This window comes from Stegastes partitus, unplaced genomic scaffold (assembly GCF_000690725.1).
Source record: "Stegastes partitus isolate 25-593 unplaced genomic scaffold, Stegastes_partitus-1.0.2 Scaffold789, whole genome shotgun sequence".
In the NCBI taxonomy this organism is placed as follows: Eukaryota; Metazoa; Chordata; class Actinopteri; family Pomacentridae; genus Stegastes; species Stegastes partitus.
Window position 1 is genome coordinate 4,035 of NW_007578520.1, and position 22,885 is coordinate 26,919.

The 22,885-nt window shown below is 42.5% G+C and overlaps 1 protein-coding gene across 2 annotated transcripts in view; it reads right to left on the reverse strand.

Moving 5' to 3' along the window:
- Nucleotides 1–1,215: 1,215 nt before the first annotated feature.
- LOC103364884 (sodium- and chloride-dependent taurine transporter-like) overlaps nt 1,216–22,885 on the reverse strand; it is a 33,615-nt gene continuing 11,945 nt past the window's right edge. For both annotated transcript variants that reach the window (XM_008292170.1, XM_008292169.1), the window contains exons 2-15: nt 21,872–22,101; nt 21,638–21,772; nt 15,695–15,783; nt 15,267–15,412; nt 14,935–15,067; nt 13,366–13,500; nt 12,869–12,972; nt 12,605–12,729; nt 9,354–9,466; nt 8,665–8,802; nt 6,836–6,938; nt 6,283–6,383; nt 5,877–6,047; nt 1,216–4,995 (exon numbers count right to left, since the gene is read on the reverse strand). In XM_008292170.1, coding sequence (XP_008290392.1) covers nt 4,837–4,995; nt 5,877–6,047; nt 6,283–6,383; nt 6,836–6,938; nt 8,665–8,802; nt 9,354–9,466; nt 12,605–12,729; nt 12,869–12,972; nt 13,366–13,500; nt 14,935–15,067; nt 15,267–15,412; nt 15,695–15,783; nt 21,638–21,772; nt 21,872–22,100 — 1,881 coding nt within the window. In that variant the 5' untranslated portion in view covers nt 22,101 and the 3' untranslated portion in view covers nt 1,216–4,836. The remainder of the gene's footprint in view (nt 4,996–5,876; nt 6,048–6,282; nt 6,384–6,835; nt 6,939–8,664; nt 8,803–9,353; nt 9,467–12,604; nt 12,730–12,868; nt 12,973–13,365; nt 13,501–14,934; nt 15,068–15,266; nt 15,413–15,694; nt 15,784–21,637; nt 21,773–21,871; nt 22,102–22,885) is intronic.

Consider the following 22,885-nt stretch of genomic DNA (forward strand, 5'->3'; position numbering starts at 1 on the left):
GCCCACGTTTGATATGGTGCGATCTGGTTATTCATGGATGTACCGCTTTGTTGCTGCTGAGGGGCAGCTTTCCCCAAAAGCACCCAAAAAAATCACGCTGAGATGTTTGTTCCATTATGAGCCAATTGGACGTAGAAGGTACCGGTTAGACGTTGCAGATATTATTGTAGATTGGTGACCTTTGGTGGTTGGTGGTGGTTCTGGAGAGCTGCCTGGTTTGTCTTTTAGCAACGCAGCAGTACTGAGATAGGCAGACAGGAGGAACGGTGGGCTTTAGTGGCAGTGTTACTGTGTTTTCTACCCCTCACAAAGTCACAACTTAGGTCCGTCACAAAAAAAATAAAAAATAAAAAAAAACAGCATCTCGTTAGGAAATTCAGTTTGATGTGACGACGATCGATAATCATTTAATTCTCAGTGCATTTCAAAACCACAAGATCTCTGATGGAATAGTGGTTCGGTTTGGTTTCGGTGCCACACGTGGCGGCGGGTTTTAATTTCAACTGGACCCTGAAGATTCTAATTTGAATTCCTCAACAATTCACACGTTGCTGTCTCAGAGGTTCGTTACTACCGCTTGGAAAAACAGAATGAAAAATAAACGTATTCTACAAAGTATTGCACGTAACAAATCATAGCTGTTTGGTTTTTTTTTTCCTTTTTTTCTTGATTGATAGTTGTACATGTTACTCCAATGACAGAGGTTTCAAATACACTATATTTGGAATACAAAAGGCAAATGTGACAGACACACAATCGAAAAAAAAATAAAACAAAGAAACTGTTGAATTCAACAAAGATCAGTAAAAATAAAAAGAAACTAAATTCTTTTCTCTCTCTCTTGCGCGCTCCTTTTGTTGTTGTTGTTTTTTTTTAAAACGCTAAAAAATAAATCTTCAGAAACTTTCACCCGAAGGCGACTTTCACATTTCAACATTCGGCGGTAAAAACTTGTGCATCGCTAATGCTTCAATTCTCTTGCAAATTCTTTTATCTCTGAGAAAAAAAAGAAATCAACAAAATCGGTTAGCTCAGGTCAACGGATGGTTTACGAAGGCTAACTGACGGGGAGTGTAAGAAGGCAGAGGGGCTGGTACATACTGTAAATACACACAGAGAGGCAGAATAAACCCATAAATGACTGCATTAGTTATTATTTCTGGTCCGTATTTCCTTATGAAAAGAAGGATCTTAGCACTAGGGGAGATTTTTTACACTTTCCAATAGAGAGTTCATTTTCAGCTTTGCTACTGGCAGCTGTTTCTTGGAATTGTGCACAATTTTAAACAAATGAAAGTGCCACAAATCATGTTTGCATACTGTTTTTAAAACGTCCGGTTGTTCTGACCGCTTTTTGTCGACAGTTTTTCTTTTCTCCTCGGTGCAAAGATCCTTCAGAGGAACCAAGAGCCAGATCTGTACAAAAGTTTACGATTAAAATGAAGCTTTGTATCTGTATTAAAATGGGAGCTTAGCTGTACAAAGACGACTTATATAGGAAAAAGTTGTATGAAAATAGATGTCTGCTGCGGATTTGGTTTCGCAAATCCCTTTTAATGATATCGACTACTTTATTCTATTTGAAGAAATAAAATAAAATTTAAAAACAAAACTGACAAATAAATGATCAGAGCTTAAATGAACCATGAAATGAGGCCCTGGTCTCGCTGTTGCTTCTGATGCTGAGTTGTTGGTCGGATTCCTGCAATGTGTGTGTGTTTACTGTATAACTGTATGCATTTCAATGTGTCTGCTTCTGGGAGAGCAAAAGCAGAGTGTGTCGACAGTATCCCGATATATTTGTTTGTTGCTGTTACAGGAGAGGCCACTGAGAACCCTGAATAAAAAGATGGCAGTATTTGTTTTTGGCCTCATCATTTGATATGAAATCCAAATTATACAAATAAGGTGCATTAAAGACTCACTTCCACTCACTCTCTCTGGATTTTTGCCTTTGATTGTGGATAAAATAGGCAGTTGAGGTGTGATTTTTTATTTTTTTTTTCCGTTCCACGCGGCAAAGAGCTGCCCTCACGGCCTTTCAAGCTGGATGAAAGCATCGGTTTTGATTATTACCGCCGCGGCTCTTTGTCACCCACAGTTAAAAAGTCTAATTTTTTTGGGACGCTGGGTTAATGCAGCTATACAGTAGACAAAAGCACTACAGAGAAAGGTCCTGAGTGGATGGTCGCTGGTGACACATACACGTGGGAAACCCCTTGTTAACACAGACATATTGAAATGAGGATAGCGGCGGTGACTGTCGTAGCTCTCGGTTGGTAACGGTTCCCATCATCAGTATTATGGCCCCTCGTTATTGTGATGGATGTAGAATCTGCCGTCACGACTGTTAAAAAAAATCAGCCAGCGTCGAGGATACAGCTCGTGTATCGCGGGGCGAGTTTGGGATGTTGCTCGTTTCAACTTCTCAACAAAGGAGATTTAATTGTCTGCTGCAAGAAACGTCCAATCGGAAAAAAACAAGAATATATATTCATCTAAGAGAAAAGGACAGTTGGCTGTAGTATTAAATTGCAACTGTTCCCTCTTCTTTTTTTTTGTTGTTGCAGCATTTTAAGATCCCACAAAGTCTGGCATTTTATTTGCTCTCTAATCCCAAACGAGGACGGGCGATTCTGCCCGACTCGCAAAACTTGCACTTTCATGCATTTTTTTTTTTTTGGACCATTTAATTGCTTTTTTTGAACGGTTTGCGCTTGAAACGAAGCCCCTTATCGCTCATTTTAATTGAGGTGAAGCAACATGGTGACTCTGGAAAAGACCAAACTCTGTCAGTCACTGACTAAATCTGTCTGCAGCCAGCTGCCACGTTTCACAGTGTCTGGGAGGGAGCTCTGACACTCAGACGAGTCGACACCGGCTGGTTTGTTGGCAGTGTTGCCCAACCAGGGCTTGCTTTGAGTCGCTGACTTGGTGACATGGTGTTGAACCGCTGGCTGCAGAGCCCCGTCTGGCTGAGTTTATCCAAATTAAATACTGTCCACTGGTATTTACAGAAGAGGAAAAGCTATAAACCCCCAACACCTACAAATGTACAGATGGAGCCATTGTAGAATCCCCATTGGTTTTTTCCCGACTGTGCAGTAAACTGCTGTTTGAAGCCCCTATAACCCTCCACCAAGAGAAAATATTTGGGAATAAAATCAATTGTATGTTCTATGTGATGCTAAAGGCAGAATTGTCAGGACCAAGGCAGAAGAAAAGTAGAATGAGGACTATACTACAATGGCTGCCATTGTAAATGTATGATTTGTATAATAGCTTAGTATTTTCACCAGATGAAAGAAGTGTTCCTTCTTCTATGTAAAACTACAGCAATTCAATAGTGAATACCAATAACATTAATAAAAAAAAAACAAAAGATCTAAACATTGACAGAGGAAAAAAAAAAAACTAATAATAATAATAATGTATCTTCCTCTGTAGCAAATAAAACAAATCCAATCCAAAAAATTTTTAAGCCAAGAGTGCCTAGTGCAGTCACTAATGTACTGTAAACTGGTCTAGGACAGAGAGAGATAGATAAAGAGATAGATATAGATAGACTGATTAGCTACTACTGTACAGTACGCCACAGACAACACACTCAAGGGTTCAACCTCCACACTTCAAATCCTTTCAGATACGTCTCTCTTTGTGCAGGAGCAGGTTTCCCCGTCGCCGTCTCAGTGCTCGTGTTCTCTCTATGGAAGATGGGAATATTTGTGCTAAGGTGCATTTAAAAAAACCAGGATTCTGGTTCGATAAGGGTCAGCAGCAGCTACCGCGGCTGCGTTAACGATACATTTTTCTGATTATTTCTAAAGAAAAAAAAAAAGATAAAAAATTTAGCAGCACGGGGAATTTTGTGCATTCGTGACCTACAGGGTGAATTTTCAGTTTGCTCATTATTGCCAATGTGGCAGGTCCATGATTACAGCTGGAGGGGGAAAAAACGAGGCGATCGAGGGAATGGATTCGACTCCGGTGGCTGCAGCTTTGCAATTTTTGTTTTGAGATTTGATTTGTCACGTTTTCTTCCCACCGGAGTTTGATTTGGATTGATCTGAATCAATGTTTGGTTAGTTGCATTTCACAATAAAAGTCTTGCCTGGTGCAGCTGATTTCAGAAATCCTGATGACTAAAATGGGGGGAATGCCTCAAAAAACCTGTCGATCTCAACAGGGCCTCGACTGAACACAGCGGAATAGAATAAGCTGAACCCTATGGCACGCGCCCTCGGATTAGTGTATCACAGGCAAAAAAAAACATTCCCAAAACATCTGTTTGTGGGGCTCCATGATCAAACTTTTTCTTCTATCTTTTGTGGCTACAAAACGCTGTTTGATTCCAAGACTCAATAACCGCTTTCTTCCTGCTTTTTTTAAGAACAATGGCTGGTTATCTGCAGAATCAGCTGGTGGAACAAACAGAAATCAACCAGCGTGTGACCAGAGGCTGGTGCTAATTTGCCACATTGCCTTCAAACGAGACAACGGCGGAGCATGTAGTCACATGAAATCGACTTATAGGAAAAAAAAAAAAAACACTAAGAAAAAAAAAACAAAAACACAGCTTGTGAGTAATTCAGAAATAGATTTGAAATGTGATGGCTACCCTCTTAAGAAAACCACCAACAGCAAACTACTTCCCAAGTATTCCTAAAAGATTTGAAAAGTGAAACTTCTTTTTTTTTTCTTCTTTTCCTTAAAACCCTTATCAGTCCACCAGACAGACATAGACAGACAGACAGAAAGCTAGCTAGCTTTAGAAGCATTTCAGAGGACAGGAGAGGAGAAGAGAGCGATCTCATGGAGAGCCTCCGCCTCATTCCTTTACATCATGGTTTCTACGATGGTGTGGGTGGGAGCCTTCATCAGCAGGCCCTTGTTCCCGTTGGGGTCCAGCGGGTAGGTGAGCTCCTTGGGGCCACGGTGGTCTGCGGGCCGGGAGCTGGCCCCGCCGCGAACCGGGGCGGCCACCGCCTTAATCCTCTGCAGGGAGGGAGGGAGGAGGAAGAGGAGGAGCGATGGAGGTGGAGTGAGCAATAATGCAGAGAGAGAAGAGAACAGGGAAAAGAGGGGAGATGGGACAGAACACAAAAACAGGAGATTAAACAGGGTTAGAATGAGGCGAAAGCTTAAAAACTGGATTAAAAACCAATTACATACAAGCCAACCTACAAAACCAGAATCTGAAGAAGTGATTTAAGAGATAATTTGTTTTTTGAGAGGGTTTTTTTTAACCTAGTCAGGCCAGTCGATACTCCATTACTGATCTGACCGATCCTTAAAACATGCAGTGCAAAAAAACAACAAAAAAAAAAATAATAGAAAGTAACAATCACATTAATATATCCTCAAAAATACATTTTCCTTTATTAAAAGTCCTTTTCTACCATTTCTAGCCAGAGATCTTGCAGGTTTTTAAGTTTTTAGTGTTTAATGAAGGATAGTTAAATGTGCAAAAACACTGAAATTACCAATAACACATGTGGTAAAATATATATATGCATATAATTAAATTAATAGAAATAACAGTTACTGATACAATGTACAAAAAACTGTATTTTTGGTTGTGAAAACTTTACTGTCACTAATTGTTCTTATTTTTGGAAGTATGTTTACAGTATTTAACTTGATTTGAACAGTTTCTTATATTAAATAAAAAGGAAATATTTGCACAAGTGAAACATACATTTTATAATTATCCACATGTGTTTATTTACCATCTGTTTTTGCACTTGTGTAAATATTTTCCAGGAAAAATCCTGTGAAGCTGCAGATTTTTTTCCTTTCTTTTATTAAATTTAAATGTTTTTTTTTTTTTAATGCGACAGCTCCAGAGCGAACAGCCAGATGGCGGATCCACCCACCTCAATGAGCGGCCCGTCGGATCGGATGATCTTGATGACCACCACCATGGGAATGCAGATCATGGAGGCCAAGGCCAGAGTCCAGCCTATTCCAACGGCCCAGTCAGGATACTCGTACACCTTGTTGTACGTCAATGGCTTGTATCTGACCAAGGAGAAGATGAAGCAGCCCTGGAGTGGAAGAGGAGCAATCATTTACATTCAGAACAGAACATTATTTTTAACCAGTCATTCAGCAGCAATCTTAATTTAATGCACATAAAACGACAGATCACGATGACACGAGCGTAACTTTAAGGAAGCAGATGAATTGTTGAAATGAAAAGAGGAAGAAGAAGTTAAACTCTTCCACCGGGTAGACATCTGCAGCTGATGGAACTTTACTGGATGTGTAGAAAGCTCTTACCATGCACAGTAAAGGAGTGATAACAGACCAGCTCCATTTCATCCAAGGATTTGGTCTGTAGCCAATCATGTCCTCAAGCGCATCGTAGAAATTATCAACGCCTGCGAAGACAACAGGATGCTTGTTCAGTCACAGAATCCATCGACACTCACAGGCAATGCAGGATGACTGATGTTGACGCGTTTGCTTGACGTCTTGTTCTTATCGCTGCTTTACTACATTTGCAATTCCTGCTGTTGTTTCTAGACTTTCAGGAAGGGAAGCGTCCATTTACGTCAACAAAGCATAGGTAGGAAAACCTTCCTCTGTGTTTCAATGCATTAACAGTAACCAACATCTCAGGTTTAATAAAAAATAACTGCAAACATTTAGGTAATTGACCTTCTTCTTGGAGTTGCACCAATTAGCCTTCCATGTGAAGAGCTTTGAGGTTTAGTTTAGTGCGATCTATTTTGACCATTTCTTTGACGACACATGCACTAGATGGACACATTTCAAGACATGTAGTAAAAAATCCTAATTACACTGTTCACATGACTTATTCGGTACTCACCATAAACCCAGGCAACAGCTATACATTCAAAGAATGCCACCCACAGAAGGCACACACCGCTAGCTGCATAGTAGTCAAACAGCTGGAAAACATACATGCCACCCTGCAGGAGGACAAGAAGGCAGACGGTAAGGGTTTAAAAATTAAGACACACAAACAGAAAAAAACACATCTCTATTCTTGCAGCTTCGAGTGTACGCAGGAAGTCGCGCGGCGGTGTGTTCGAGTGTCGCGGCGTAAACGTGAGGCGGCCGACTCGTCCGCACGTGAGACGGGTCCACGTGTGTGTGTGTGTGTGTGTGTGTGTGTGTGTGTGTGTGTGTGTGTCCGGTGTTAAAACTGTTAACAATCATGGGAATCCTAAAGTTGAACCAGGCCAACGCAGCCATAAAAAGATGTTGTCATGGGAACAACAGAGGAAGAAAAAGAGAGAGAGGGAGGAGGTGGTGGTGGTGGGGGGGATGGGAAGAGAAGGAGGGAGGGAGGGAAGGAAGGAGGGAAGGAGGGAGGGACGGAGAGCAGAAAACAGGATGACAGTGAAAAAGGTTGTTGTGTGAGAACAGACGGCTGGGAGGTCTGAGAGGAAAACAGACGCTGGATGAAGACAAGAGGATCGTCTTGGAGACAGAAGTTGGACGATCAGACATCAAACACTTTGATTTTAAAGATCCAATTTGCTTTCTTAACTCAATCTATAGATATTCCATCAAAGCAGCTCCTCCTGTCCCAGTAAAACAGCCTCGACGGGCTCGCACAAACTCAAGCAGATAATAACAATAACAAAAATAAAAAAAACTAGATGTCTTGTTATGCTAACTGTATTGTGTAACCCAGCATTTGCACTCAGAGGGGGAAGTTACTGATCGCCATCTGCCATTTCTGGTATTTGGTAAAACATTCTCACAAACTGTGAGACCTTCAGAGCTTAAGTTGTTATTGTGTAACTCAGATCTGCCAGAATGTTGGCTGGTCTCTGCTGCGGGGAATTCGCCAGCAGAAGATGGAAGCTGTGAAATCAGGGTCCATCGGATGCCGTGCAACTGAACCGCATTTTAGAAAACTAGTCGACTTGCGGACTCTCACTGAAAGGTCAAGATTTGAAACTTTGCAGTGGATGAAAAACACTGATGGAGGCGTCGCTTTAAGCAACGGCAGGGCAACGCTGTGACATTAGCACTGTTGGAAAGTGTTTGTCGGTGCAGGAAAGGTGCAGGAAAACTCAAACTTAAATGTCTGTATGATTAAACTGTCAGTAGCTTCATTTACAAGTTAGAAAAAGGGTTGAAAAAGAAAGAATGACGACAGTAAGGGAGAAAAAGCAGAACTAGATTTCTTAAGACGGGAGACGAGACGATGGAAGCGAATGAGAAGACAGAGGAGGGACAAAGTAAGACGTGATGAAAACAGAAATAGACAGAAACAGGAGAGGAAGAGGAGGAGGAGGAAGAAGCACAAAGGTTTGGAAAAGCTATATCAGTTCTACTGTATCTAATAATACCGGAGGAGGGATGGGAAGTTCTCATGACTTGACAGTATAAATAGCCCCCTGTCATCTCTCCGGGGATCGACACTAATAGCTGTCTGAACGCTGTTGTTCCTGCTGTATTGAGCTGCGGGCTGGAACGAGGTCAGCAGCTACAGTATATACATGAGATTATCAATAGGTGACGATGCTGGACGACGGGTTTCTGTGGAGCTGAATTGTTTGTGGAGCTACAACCGTGAGAATTTTCTGATGCTGTCGGCGCTCCCACATGTGCTCTGGCTACGACTACTACTGCTGCCGTGTACGTTTCTGTTGTTTTGTTCGCTTGCGACGGTGCTGTTACCTTGGTAACCATGGTAAGTCCAAGCAGGTAGCTGATGCAGCAGATGATAGCGATGAAGACCTCTCTGCGGTATCCCTTCCTTAGGAAGGACGGATACAGATCCACCAGTGATGTGATCTGCCCTTCCACCTCCACAAACTGTGAGAGAACACACACACACACACACACACACACACACACACACACACACACACACACACAGTGATGTTATCAGAAACCACAGTCGTATTCACATCCACCGACAACCCGAGCTGCTATTTTACACTTTCAGATTTTCAGCATTACATCTTGCGCTTCTGATCCTTTTAGTTTCCGCTCGTAAAGCAGCATCACAGACCCCCCGCGCGGTTAAACACAGACAGATTTCACTGTTGTCACTTCACAGAATTGTGAGGTATTGAAGTGTGACTCGACGTGAAGCGCAGCTTTATTCTGGGAAGGCTGAGCGACTACTACACATGGCTATTTTCAGGATGTGTGCGCTTTTGCTTTCACACGAAGGCCTGTGAGGGTCAGTGGCCATTTTAGCGACTGCAGACGTGCATTCAAACACAGACACCTACAATGTTTAACTATTTATCATCCTTTCTGATTGCACATCTACTTTATGCTAATTAAAGCGCCGTCCGGTGAGCCGTGAAGCCGTTTGAAAGTTGCAAATGTTTCATTTATGCTCGACGGCGACTCACCTGACTGTCGAGGCCAAGCAGCAGCAGCATAATGAAGAAGAGGATTGCCCAGAGTGTAGGAAAAGGCATCATGGTTACAGCCTTAGGGTAGGCAATGAACGCCAGGCCTGGACCTGCAGAGGAGGCGGGGACGGGGGGGTAAGAGCAGACAGAGGAGGTGGGGAGGGGGCAACATTAGTATCATATGATGAGCTCATCTGATCTGCATCCCTGTAGGGGGGAGAAGAAGAAGCCCCAGACAATGGAGACGCAGAGCAAGATGTAAAAACAGGATTAAAGCTCGGCTATAACACTGAAGAGTGTGTGTGTCTTATGTGTGTAACTAGGTGCTATTGAAAACATGTGTAAAGTCTAACTCGCTGGTTTACTTACCTCCTACGACAACACATTATGACACATCACTAACTATGAGCATTTAACACGTGACATGATTTCGTAGCGTTTTACAATAACATGTGTTACAAGGACATCCTAGAATAATGCACTAAAAGAAAACAGAGGAATTACAGCAAACAGAACAATATTAACTGTACATTTCTGAGTATAGTGTAGCTGCATCTCTGTGGAAGTAAGTAAGTTATGAGAGAAATCGTGATGCACTTGTAAAGATCTGTAACTAGCTGTTGCTACCAAAAAAAGACCACCGTGAAACATGACAGCAAATAAACGAAAGGTTTAGCCTGCTTAAGGTGTGTTTGATTCACTTTCAACTGCTGCTGCTGCTGCAAAATAAAAAGGCAAATCAAGCACATCTTAATTTCTTAAATAATTTCGGTACGTCGACACCTACGCCACTTGAGCCATTTTGCATCCCTAACTGACCCTTTCTATGAGGGATGCAAAATGGCCGTTGCAAAACAGCAGCAGATGCAAACTGAGTGGTCAAATAAAAAGCAAAGGCTTTTCTTTTTCTTCTTTTTTATGAGGTCTAATTTGACATCGATGCTACATTGGGAACTGTAAAACAGAAGTCAAGGAACAAGGAAGCAGCCATAACAGCAAAACAGCATTGCAGCTGATAGCAAGATATGTCAATGTGTTCCATTTATGTAGCAAATTATGACAAGGCATCCAACCAAACACCGCGTTGACTCAAAAAAAATAGTACCGACTTCCAGTCCCTGAGAGGGAAAACGCTTTGCAGAGAGTTAAACCTAGTATATTAACTCATGACATCACAGAAAACACTTGACTGTACAAAAACATTTTAAAACTTATTGCACAGTGAAAAAAAAACATCCTGCTCTCTGTATATCAGCCTGTTGTGTCATGCAGATAACATTCGCTCATCTGTCTGGTATATCGGCGTCAAGCAGCCGCGGTTAAAGCAGACATACTTGAGATGTTCCTGAACTTTGATAATCTGCTTCCCTGGCAGGGCTTGATGACCTCGCTGGAGCTGGATAGTCAGATACTCTGCTATCTACTTGACCTGCTCTGCTATTAACACTCAAAACACATGGAGACACGTCTTAAGGCTCCACATCTGGGCTCCATGTTATCTATATGTGGTGTTCTGCAGGAGGACTGGGGTCTTTCTAGCTCCTTCTAGTCTCCTGTGGTGAAGCCCGACACCAGAGAACGATGACTTTGGACCTTACATACATGGAGTTGGCACTACAGAACTGTGTAATGTATTTGTCTCAACCAGCGTGGACAGTTGTTGCGTTTTCTTTAGTCAAACTGGCTGATTTTAGAGCATTAAATGGAGCAAATGGAGCCAAAAACACCTGCCGCTGACAGTATCTGAGGTTTTCTCATGTCTCATTAAAGGCCAAACAAGATGGCGTAACCCTCTGAACCCTAAAACCCACCAGCGGGTTTGAAAGGCATGTTGACTTTCTTACAAAAAAAAAAAAAAAAACACTAAAATTAAAAAGTTTATCACAGAAAGAAGCTAAAAACTGGAAAAAAATCTACAGATTTTTAACTTTCCAACAGTCTGTTCAATGCTCATCTTTGATTTATAGTTTTATCGGGAAAAATATCCAAATTTAAGCCTAAATTTTTTAGATTTCATCAAAATCGCTTCAAATGTTTCATTTACAAAATTTGCCAAAAAAATGTTTTGCACGAAGTAGATTCTGTAAAAATGAAAAAAAAAACAGTCACATGAAAACAAATCTTGGGACTTTTTAGTTTTTGTTTAATTTAGCAAATTGAATCATTCAAAGATAAAACCTTTTCTTTTTTTACTGATTTATGGCGTCGTAACTTTGCTTTACTGCACAAAAGACATTGTAAAGTTTTCTCTAATCTCAGTCGTTGTGGTGCTCTATCCATACAGCTCCAGGAAGAAAAAGAGCTCACAATGGAAAAAATAAGTGCTTGGGGTTCAGAGGGTTAAATCGTAAACATGTAAAGTGAAGCATGTCGATTATAGCCAAGAAACAAGGACTTTAATAGAACGAGTCATCAATCATCCTTTGCCATCCAGTATCTGATTAGGGACTTGGAAAAACAAGCATAAATTAAAACCTTGTGCGATTCTGTCCGAAAACCCGGCGTGACTTAATAAAATTGGGCTAACATTGCTTGCAAGAGCAAAGTCACGCTGTCCACCAATATACTGTCGGAGAAATACTCCCATGGAAAAGATGTTGGCACTTGTGGTTGCAAGAATATGTAATTTTTTTCCAAAAGACCCTGTGGCTATGAAACCAAATGCTTAAAATCTGGTCTAATTTCTCTTTGGGTTTTCCTGTGATTTTTTTTTTCTATCTGGATGTGGACCCTGTGAACAGACAGGACAAAACAGATACAGTTGCTTGTTCTAGTTGTTAGAGTGAGACAATAGGAACAAGCTAATGACCACATATGCCAAAAAAAAAATAAAAAAAGTGTCACTCAGATCGACAGGAACCACAACCGATGATGACGTCAGTTTGTCGGGATTCAAAATAAAAAGATCTCACTGGCACAAGATGCACTGAGCATGAATCGCACCGCTAACCTCTTCCCAGAGCGCTAACAAATGTTGTTTCCTCACATTCTGCCTTTTGTCAAGGAGTGTTTGATTGCGGAAGCTTCCATATTCCGATGCCGTCATTTGTCATTAAATCAGGGAATCCACTCAATTCCAAATTATTACAACTCAGTTCGAAAAAAAATTGAACGTTTGGGGCTAATTCTTGTTTGTTTTTGGGTTTCGTTGCTGTTTTTTTATTATTATTTTTTCCTTCAAAGTAGTTTAATTTGTTAACCAGGAAGCAGCGCCCACCATCACTGCCGCCTTTACAGAACCCTCGTACCTGACTCTGCCACATCAGCAATGTCCACCCCTTGCTCTTGTGCCATGAAGCCCAGGACGGAAAATATTGCGAAGCCAGACACAAAACTGGTACCACTGTTGAGGGCTCCCAGCAGCAAACAGTCCCTATGTCACACATATGTCATGAGGAGGATTTGTTAATGAACACACAAGGATCCCGTCACCCCCCTCCCCAGCTGTCTCCCCCCCGCCTCCCCCGTCTACCGCTAAGTCCCCCCTCCCTCACTGAAAACTGACGCCTCACCTGTAGCAGTTGTATTTGTACTTGTTGTAGCTCCCCAAGGACGTCATGGCGCCCAGACAGATGGCGTAGGAGAAGAAGATCTGCGTGCCGGCGTCAATCCACACCTGTTAAAGAGTAGTGGGGGAGTCGGGGGGGAGGGAGTGGGGACAGAAAGGCTGAGGCCTGCTGATGAGGGGGTCGCATGCACAGTGATGCTAGAGCTACCAGTTAGGAAAATAAAAGCCTCCCCTCTTTTACTTCCTGTTTTCATTCACAATAGAGCTAACATGTGCAACAGTGAATATGCATCTAGTTTAGCAGCAAATATAAGATCTACTGTCGTATTAGCAGAGCAAGGGGGAAGCACAGAGGTCAGATGAACTAGTCCTGCACATGTGAAGCATTTCTATTACTTTGGGGGACTTCCTGTTATGCACCAAGTGAGATCCCTCGTATCAACTCGGCAATAAAACCCGTCTGATTCCAAAAGAGTGGAGCTCAGGTTTTCTTGCACCTACCTCTGGGTCCTTCAGGCGAGCGAGGTCGGGATACAGGTAGAACTTGATGCCCTCGGAAGCACCCGGCAGCGTCACGCCACGAATCAACAGCACGATGAGCATGACGAATGGGAACGTGGCTGTGATGTAGACCACCTGAGGTAAGGGGAGGAGGGGAAAGAAAAAGAAAAAAGAAGCAAGGTCAAATATGTTGGGAACAAACTCCGAATCCTCCCGTTAAAGCTGGTTTCTCCAAAAGCGGTCACGTTCGTTTGTTATTTGGCCCGCCGGTCGATATCTTTGGTGTAATCACAGCAAATATCGCTTGACGAATGCGCGAATCCCGCAAGTTATTTTTGGATGAGGACAACAAGAGACCACAGGCTGTCCCTTAAATCAATAGCAGCGTATCAGTATCTGTTATGTGGAGAGCGGTGACCACACTTGGCCTTGTTGGAGTGACTTTATTACCAGAGTTACAACTTGGAGCGACCAGAAAGCATAAATCAGGTCCGAGCGATCGATAAAGTGTGTGTTGAGGCTATAAAAAGCGGAGTCTGGGATTGATCGCGGGTCAAGTTGTTGCTGTAGCAGCAATTTAATGTGGTCTGAAATGTTCCCTGTATGATTTTTTATTTTTTAAACCAGTCTATCCTGCAGCGCTTGATGAAAAGGTTAGAGAATGCAGAAAATCCCCTTCATTAAATAGACCAGTACTGATACAAAACTGTAATCCTCTAAGTCAAAACCATTTATTGAAGTGCATCTTGCAAATAAATCTGGAAAGAACAAAAAAAAATGCAGAAAATACCTCCTTTTTTTATGCATATGTTCAAAAATAAGTCAAACGTCTGCAGCCTCGTGTCCTTCTAGCAACAAAATCTAATCATGTTTAGCCACCTCTATGTTTTAAATATTTATTTCTGGAAAAAATCCTCCATTTTCTTGCCCATTAGTCCACTTTTTCCCCCCAACACACTGCTATTTGTAAACTCCATTTAGCCGTTGACTTCTGACAGGAGGTTTAATAAACCTTCTCTGCAGAAAATGTATGTTTTTGTTGATGCTGCACGGCGCAGAGGGGAAACAACAACCGCTAAACGGATCCAGATGTTGAGGACAGTACTTTCCTCCCGAGAGTTACTGCCACAGTTTGCACGAGCGGAGCTCAGTTCTGCAAACACACCGAGTCTTGTGTAAATAATTATATCGAAACTTTTGAAAACACATTAACGCGAATGCGGCTAAGCGCGTTTGTTTTTCATTTATTTTGACAACTTATTATTGCATTTCTGGATTCTAGGTCAGAAAAAAAAAAGAGAAGAAGAAGAAGAAGCAGCAGGGATTCATGTGTCACCAGCTCATCCAGGCCTGCAGTAAAAAAAACAAAAAAAGGTCGGCGCATAACTTATGTTGTTGTATTTGGTCAGGCCGCAGAAGAAATCATATGAGCATCAGGCTGTCATGGGTTTCCCTTCTGATTATGATACAGCAATGATGAAAGTCGGTTCTTGTTTTTTTTTTTTTCCCAAGTTTAGCAAGATGAGGAGGAACAAAGCACAACCAGTAAAGCAGCAATGAAGGATTTACCTTTCCAGTGGATTTGACCCCCTTCCAGATGCAAAAGAAGCAGATGACCCAGACGAGCAGTAAACACAGGGCCAGGTCCCATTTAACAGGACCGATATCCTCAATACCGCTGGTGATACCCAGCACATTATGTCTGCAACGCAAAGAGAGAAAAACACCTCTGTTAGTCTGTGGGCATCTCTTCACAGTGACACCATTCAAACGAGCAGGGCATCCATCGTAGCTGAACTGTTAGCATGACGCTCAGCAGGGGAGCTGCACACGGTTATGCAAGTGAACAGGTATGTAGTAGGTAGCAGGTGTGTGTGTGTGTGTGGTCTTATGTAACTCACTCCCAGAACTCGGTGACGGGGGAGGTGAAGTTGGAGGCGTTGGCAGCCAGCCAAAGGCTTTTGTTCTTGCGGTAGGTGTCCTCGATGCAGCGATCGGTGTTCCAGGGCTGCTTGCACTTGGCCCAGGGCAACTCTGGCTGAAAACACTAGAATGCAAAAACAAAAGAGAGAGAGAGGGGAAAAAAAAAAGCATTAAGTTGTAGTACAACTTAGCTGCGCTCGTTTCTGATTCACTGGAGGGCGTCCAACACTTTAATCACTATTTGATCGCATCAATGCATCCATTACTGCATCTATTATTAACTCTTCCTGCAAGTTTAAAGGTAGCTTTAGCTTTATAACCAACTTCTGCTTACATTCAGTCTTTTTTTTCTCCAACACTCCAGTTAGCTAGGACTCAAGTGGAAGTATATTACCCCCAAACCCACCTGGAACAGGTAGTAGAGGCCCCAAGCCAGGATGACGATGTAGTAGATATTCAGCAGGGACACGATCACAATGGAGGCGTAACCAATACCTGAAAGAGGAGGGAGGTCAAGGTGATGACACGACAAGACGTCAGAGCGCCGCAGCGACATGGCAGCGAGCCACCAAGGTCACGCCGCCGTCAGCCTTTTCGGTGACGGTATCAGTTTTACATAATAAACATTTTCAAGGTCTTCAACTTGCGGCATCACACAAGATAAAAGAGGTTTGTTCCACTGTGGCAGATTAATGACTGTTCTTTTTGTTTCCTCCCAAAAGGCTCAAAGTTTTTATCCCTTTAGTGGAAGGGTTTTGCTGTTTTTTTTGTGTTTTTTTTGGCCTGAACCCAGGATGCAACAGTTCTGGATGAAACAAGGGTCACATTTAATGAAATGAAACCTTGTCTGCCAACTTATTGTGCCAGTAAACACAGCTGAGAAATGAACCGATGTAGGTGTTTGTCCGTGCTGCGGTCGTAGGATTCTTGTCTTTAATACTTCCAGAGTCAACTTCAGTCAAACCCACAAAATTTAATCTAAAATTCTTGTAAAGATCCAAAAACATTTTCACAAAATGCATGAATAAATATAGATTTAGGAGGTTAAATAGCAGAAAAAAACTATTTTTAACAGGACTACAAGGAGATTAAATTGTTGAACTGAATCTTTCAACTTCTGACTCCCCAGAATCCTCTGGTGGGTTTAAAAGACAGGTTACCTTTAAAAAAAATTGTCCAAATTACAGTATTCTACATGGCCTAAAGCACAAATAAATTACTCTAAACCAGCGTACAGAGGAGCGAGTTGTGGAAGGATGCATTCAGCACGGTGAAACATCTTTCCAGAGCTGATGTGCAGCTAAGTGTAAAAACAAAATGTCCAGTTTTTAAATTGAAATTAAAACTTTAAACTGAAAATGTTTGTGCATGTTGATTCCAGGTCTTTTCCAATTTTGTAAAATAGAATTAAAAGAAATTCAACTTTGGTATTTTCTTCTTTTTCAATGATTTTGACACCAAAACTTGCACAGAAAGCCATTTTTGAGTTCTCTCTGCTTGTAATCATGGCTGTGCTGTTTCCATATTAATACGGTAAGAGATAATTACTTTCTACAGTCTGCATCCTGACTCCACATGTCTATGTTTGACTGTCAGGTGCTGCTACCCTGATTTGGATGCTTTCTCTTTAGACATCCTGCCGTTTACAGTATATAAACCTGCTACAGCTGAATCCAGGAACGTATCAGAGAGCAAACTGCAAATGCTGCCGTACAGGAGCTCAAGCCATCGTGTTTTAGTTCGGTTTATCGTTCCCCTGCATTTAAATTTTATCCGACATGTTCAGTTATCAGCTGGCTTTTATTGCGTCAGCGCTGGCCTCCACGCAGAGCTGGCACACACAGGATCAAGGCTATCTGTGTGTGTGTGTGTGTGTTCTTATGCACCTACTACACAGTGATATAAAGGCAAGAAAATCCCCTCCAAATACCGGGTGTAGGAATCAGGATTTGGACGGAGATTTGGACGTGCATTAGGCTTTAGGCTGGAGGTCACCGGTGGTCCTCGTAAGTATATCAGAAGGAGCTCTGTACGCGCACAGCCGACGACGGAGGCCACTCATCCAAATTAATGTCTCTTAACGTCACCGGCCATCTGTGTGTGTGTCGCCAACGGTCAGCGTGAATCCGACACAAAGTTCTTGAGCCTCGTTCGCCATCTGTGTGTCTTTTGTGTGTGTGTGTGTGTGTGTGTCAGTGTGTACGTGAACGTGTGAACCGTTTCGCCATCGCATCATGTCCTTTTAATCACTCGGCTAATTAGAAGCTGCCAAGCATTTACATCCACAAACACACACACACACGGAGCAACACACTCTTCCTCGGATCACATGGTACAGTGCTGATCAAACAAACAGATGAATCCTCCTCCATGATGTCATTTCTCGCGCTCTTTTTGCTGACCTCGGCCGACCTCGCTCGCGTTTGTTTACATTTGTTATTAATCTGTTGGAGAAATCTATACACATGTTTTTCACTTTTGCACGAGGCGATTCCCAGAAGAAAAATCAGCTTGGAAAGTAAAAAAGAAAAAAGCCTTTTCACAGCAGACACTTTGGCTCGTCACTGCAGGAGAAGCACCGGTGGAATTAATAACGTTAATGATGGCTCAGTTCCATTAAGTCTCCCGGCAAGCCGGGACATCCAATAAATGGAATACAGCCATGATTAATGCCCCTGTGCTCTCCCTGTTATGACATGTTAAAATGTCTGCTGTGACTCTGTGGAGGATTGAGCGGTCTGTAATATTATTGTCGGGGGTTATGTAACTACTAGTGGCCTTTTTAACCCTGTGACTCCCAAACTCTGGTGGCGGGTTTTTAAAAAGAAATCATCGAAATTACACAATTTATGTAACTGTAAAAACAGAAAGAACTTTTTACATTTTAACAGTCTTTAAACTTCTTATTTGTGACGTGACATTCTGCAGGAAAACTCAACCAAAAATGAGCTTAAAATTGTGACGTTTCCTCAAATTCACATTATTCTACACGTTTAAAAATAAAAAATTAAATAAAAAATCACTAAAAACAGATAACCAGATTCTGCAAAAAAAAAAAAATTAACAATAACCAGAGGAACCACTAAGCCAATAGTGACTCAGCTGTGATTAACAGCTAAATAGCAAAAATTCAAGGACTTTTCAGCTGAGCTAGGATGAACTGCAGGCTGTGTATACACGGCACACGCAGAAGAAGCGAATTCTAAGTGTGGAAACTAATGAAAAATGCAAGCAGTAAAATATCTATAGCATAAACTCTTTTCCAGTTTTAGTAACAACATGTGGAAAACTGTTGATTCCAGTTTTTGTAAAATAAACAACTAAAGAAATTGCTGATTTGTGGCCTTATAACTGTGCCATAATGCACAGAACATGTTTTTGAGATCTGTCTACTTCTAGTCATGTCTGTGCTGTTTCCATAGAGGTGCAGGACTTGATATCGCAGTGAAAAATGAGCCCAGAGTGAGTAAAAAAAAATGTGACCGAAGCACCAACAAGCTGCATGGGGTTTAGAGGGTTACACTGAAGTATTTGTCAAAGCACAATTAAGCACTGCATCTTCTACAGCTGTTCATCTCTCCCCGTAGCAGCTCGTCCACATTTAACATTTCTCTCCCTGTTCGTCACCGACAATATTAAAAGTCACCAGGAAAGCTGTTTTGTGAAGAAAAGGGAAAAAAAAAGTGATCTTGCGAGATTTCAGCCGTTGCCTAGCGATTAAATTGCGATCCACCAAGTGTGTGTGTGTGTGTTTTCTCCGTATTTACTCAGTCATTCAATATGTGTTCATTCATGGGTGCCAAAACTAACAAATCCGCGTTTGTTGCTGGAAACGGCTCTTATTCGCGGGCCGGGTTCTTTTACGGGATTCGACAACCTTTAGGTCTGAGTTGCCATTTTGTTTCCGTCCTCGTTAATCAGCCCGACATTGTGTTGTGCCGTTTGGCTAAACCAATCAGTATTGACCGACTTATCCGTTCTGTCCTCGTCAACACGGTAACACGTTGTGATTTATCCGTTAAAAACTGCTCCGATCTCCTCAAACTTCTTGCTGTTTTCCTCCTTTGAAATGGATTCTGGCTCTAACGCAGGAAACAAAAAAAGAAGAAGAAGAAGAAGACATCCCTGTTTCTTAATTCCACCTACACAGCTCTGATTGGCTCGGCTGGTTTCAATGGGGCGCAACATGAAATCATTTTCAATCCCTGAAAAATTGGAGCTGTGGGCAGCGATTCAGATGTCTGGAATCAGGCTAATCACACGTCTCTCCCTCTTATCTCTCTCCTCATTGATGTTGGGATCCATAACGCCGCATTAGCATAACAGAACTACACAGTTATGCTTCCAAAACTAGTGGCGTAGACGACATATGCCACCTTTCTTCTCGTCCTTTCTTTTATTTTGTCTCACTCGTTTCCCCTCTTTTTTTCCCCCATCCATCCTCTTTTCTACTACGACCTTTATTTCTCTCTCTCCCTTTTCCACCACCCCGCCTTTATCAATCCATCTGTCCTCTCCTCAGATCTCGCTGCTCTGCTTCTTTTCGTTTCTCTATCTCCCTCCCTCTCTCTCTCTCTCTCGCCGTTTTCTCTGATGTGTTGCTGCGCTGTTGCCGTAGCAACGTGTGATTCGGGACACTCTGTACACCGTCTCCGATGTGTGTGTGTGTGTGTGCGTGTGTGCGTTTGTGTACATGTGTGTGCGAGACGGCGAGAGGATAATGTGTCTGAAAGGAATAAAGACGGCCGGCGTGTGCGCGAAAGTCAGAGTAGCGGCACGAGTAAATAATTAAATGGAGAAACAAAAACAAGCCGTCGCGATTTCTCAGATTCGCAGAAGTAAATTTATTCAGAGGTTTTTGTGAGTGACTGCTGGAGGATGAATATTAAAAAGATACCTGTTTAGTGATGAACGCATTCATGCTATTGGTGGCGAACAGGAGGAGAGAGGGAGGTGAGAAGAACTGGGAAGAGAAGTGGGGAAGCTCAGGAGAGGAGGAAGAAGAAGGAAATATGATGAAAGAAGAGCCCTAAAGGGGGGAAAGAGGAGACTGAAAGAAAAAAAAAAATACTGATGGGTAAACAACTAAAGGTGAACGCGTTCTCTTGGAAGAAGCGAGGTTTTCACAGGCGAGAAGGTGAGAGCTGGAGAAGGTTAAAGCAGAATAGAGGCCTCAGTGTGTTGGTGTACCAGTGCAGGCCCGGTTGCCTGGTAACGGCTGCAGGGTAAAGTCTCAGCCGTCTGATTGGAGGAGAGGCTGGTGTGACTCAGCCTTATGGTGCACAGCCATTCCTCTGTGAAAAACAACAGAGGTCTGGAAAAATTCAAAACCCGTCGTCAGAGCGGCTGCAGACGCTGCGCCCGTGTGTTTATCGGCTCCGGCGCCTGAGAGATATACGCCGAGGGCGTGGCGGTGGGCGGGGCTACAGTCAGAGGTAATGGTGGACACGACCCCCAACGGATGCTATTATTTGTACTTTAATGCTAATCATGCGACAGAACAAGGCTTTAGGTGAAATAAGTCAAGGTACTGCTTCCACTGGCTGGCGTGGACCAAACCTTCTACAAGGAAGTGTTTCAAAAACATTGAAAGCTTCATATTGTAATCTTATTTTTTTACATTGACATTACAGTATGACCACATATCCAGTCATACATCTGGTCACCTGCTGAATCTAAGTGCAGCAGTCGCTCTCTTTTAGCTCCGTTTTTGGTCTCCACCATCTCCACCTTTTATTTATTGTTTTTTTACAGATTGTATTCGTTATGTCACACTGATTAATTTGGTATTGTTTTATGTCCTGTATTTATTGCTCTGTGTTTGTTCTCTTTTTCTGCTCCTGCCCTGGAACAACAGATGCAAATTAGCCGCTAGCTAACTCTGGTACTACTACTTTTAATTGTGCACTGTCCCTGTAAAAATAAACAAGATAAACAAAACCAAAGTCTTAAATGCCCTACAATATATACATTTACCAGCTAGTTACCAGCTGTTTCCATCTGCTGTTTGGTGCTTAAATAGCTCGGGTACGCTTGGTTTTTAGATCTTTCTGAATGAAAACAGCTGCATCCTGCAACTAAAGGCAATGCTATTGGAGAGGTAAGAATGAACCAAATTTTTAGAAATGCAGTCTGGACAGTTTAACAGTAATTTTTAAATGGTTTTATTTCTCAATTAATGTAGTTTTCGAAGCACAGTGGTAAGTGAGGGGTTTCCACAGCCACAATGGGACAAAACACCCGTTGACACTGCTGCTCTGGGTTCACCACCATCCTAACCATTTCTTTTGTTTTCCATTTTAGGATCGATACTGAGCACGCTTGAGGGTCCGATTAAGCAGGTACATACCAGTAAAGATGGGGCAGAGCTTCTCCCAGCAGGTGATGCCACCCTCGGAGGTGAACTGACCCAGGGCGACCTCCAGGAAGAAGACTGGCAGACCTCCGCCAAACAGGAAAATGAAGTAGGGGATGAGAAACGCACCTGGACGGGAGACAGGAGATAAAACACACGCATAATAAGATCACCCACATCAGTTTTAAGCAACAAGAGGAATCATATCCCATGAACTGATAGCCTTACCTCCACCATTCTTATAGCAGAGGTACGGGAAACGCCAGACGTTCCCTAAACCAACGAAGCCGCCAGCCACAGACAGAACAAAGTCCAGCTTGCTGGCCCACTTCTCCCGCTGGGGGTGTTTGCCCTCCGCCTCATCTTCAGGCCGGGTGCCAGGGCTCTTACCAGGAGATGGCTTCAGGGTGTCCTTATGGAAGTCCTTCAGACACTGGAGTTTCTCTTTTTGAGCCATTCTGCAGAAACAAGACAGAGAAAAGATCAAACACCGGTTGGAAAAAAAATTCAGCAGCCTTTTTGTGTTTCTGCCTTCTCGAACCTCTCAAAAGTGTGTTTCATTTGATGTTGGCTCTCGTGGGTGTCTGACCCACACCGTGGAGAATCATGACACAGTCGACTACTACTTTAGATTTCTCCCGTGGAAAGAGGAAAGTCCTTCTGTGCTCACCAAAGATCTGCGTTTGAGGCATGTTTCTGCAAGAGTGAATCCAAACTAAGTCATAACCCAGTCCTGGTCTGGTGGAAACATGAAGCCCCGAGAATGTTTTTTTCAGTGTAATGAATAATTCTACTTATTTTATATACTGTACAAGAATATATTTCATATATTCTGGACAGTTTTGCTCAGTGAGGAGGTGCAGACGTGAGAAGTTCTAACAATAAACTAACCATATCAACACAAATTATTTCTCAAAGCAGAGTCATTTTCGCACATATCCGGAGGGAACATTTACCTTGAGAGAGCTGGAAATCTATGCTGGCAAGCTACCTGATGAAGTGACTTTTGTCTGTGCCCCTGACTTAAGTGTGATTACTTTCTGCCTCACTCAATAAGGAGGTGAAGGCGGCCATGAAAGTCAACTTCAGGATAGATGTAGGTTCAGACTGAGCTGCCAGCTATAATAAAAAAAAAGGACACAAACCTGCAACCTCAAGACACAAATATTGCCCAGAAACAAAAACGTATATAATAATCGTTGGCCATTAACCTGATGTGGCAGCAGGATAAATGTAAATTGA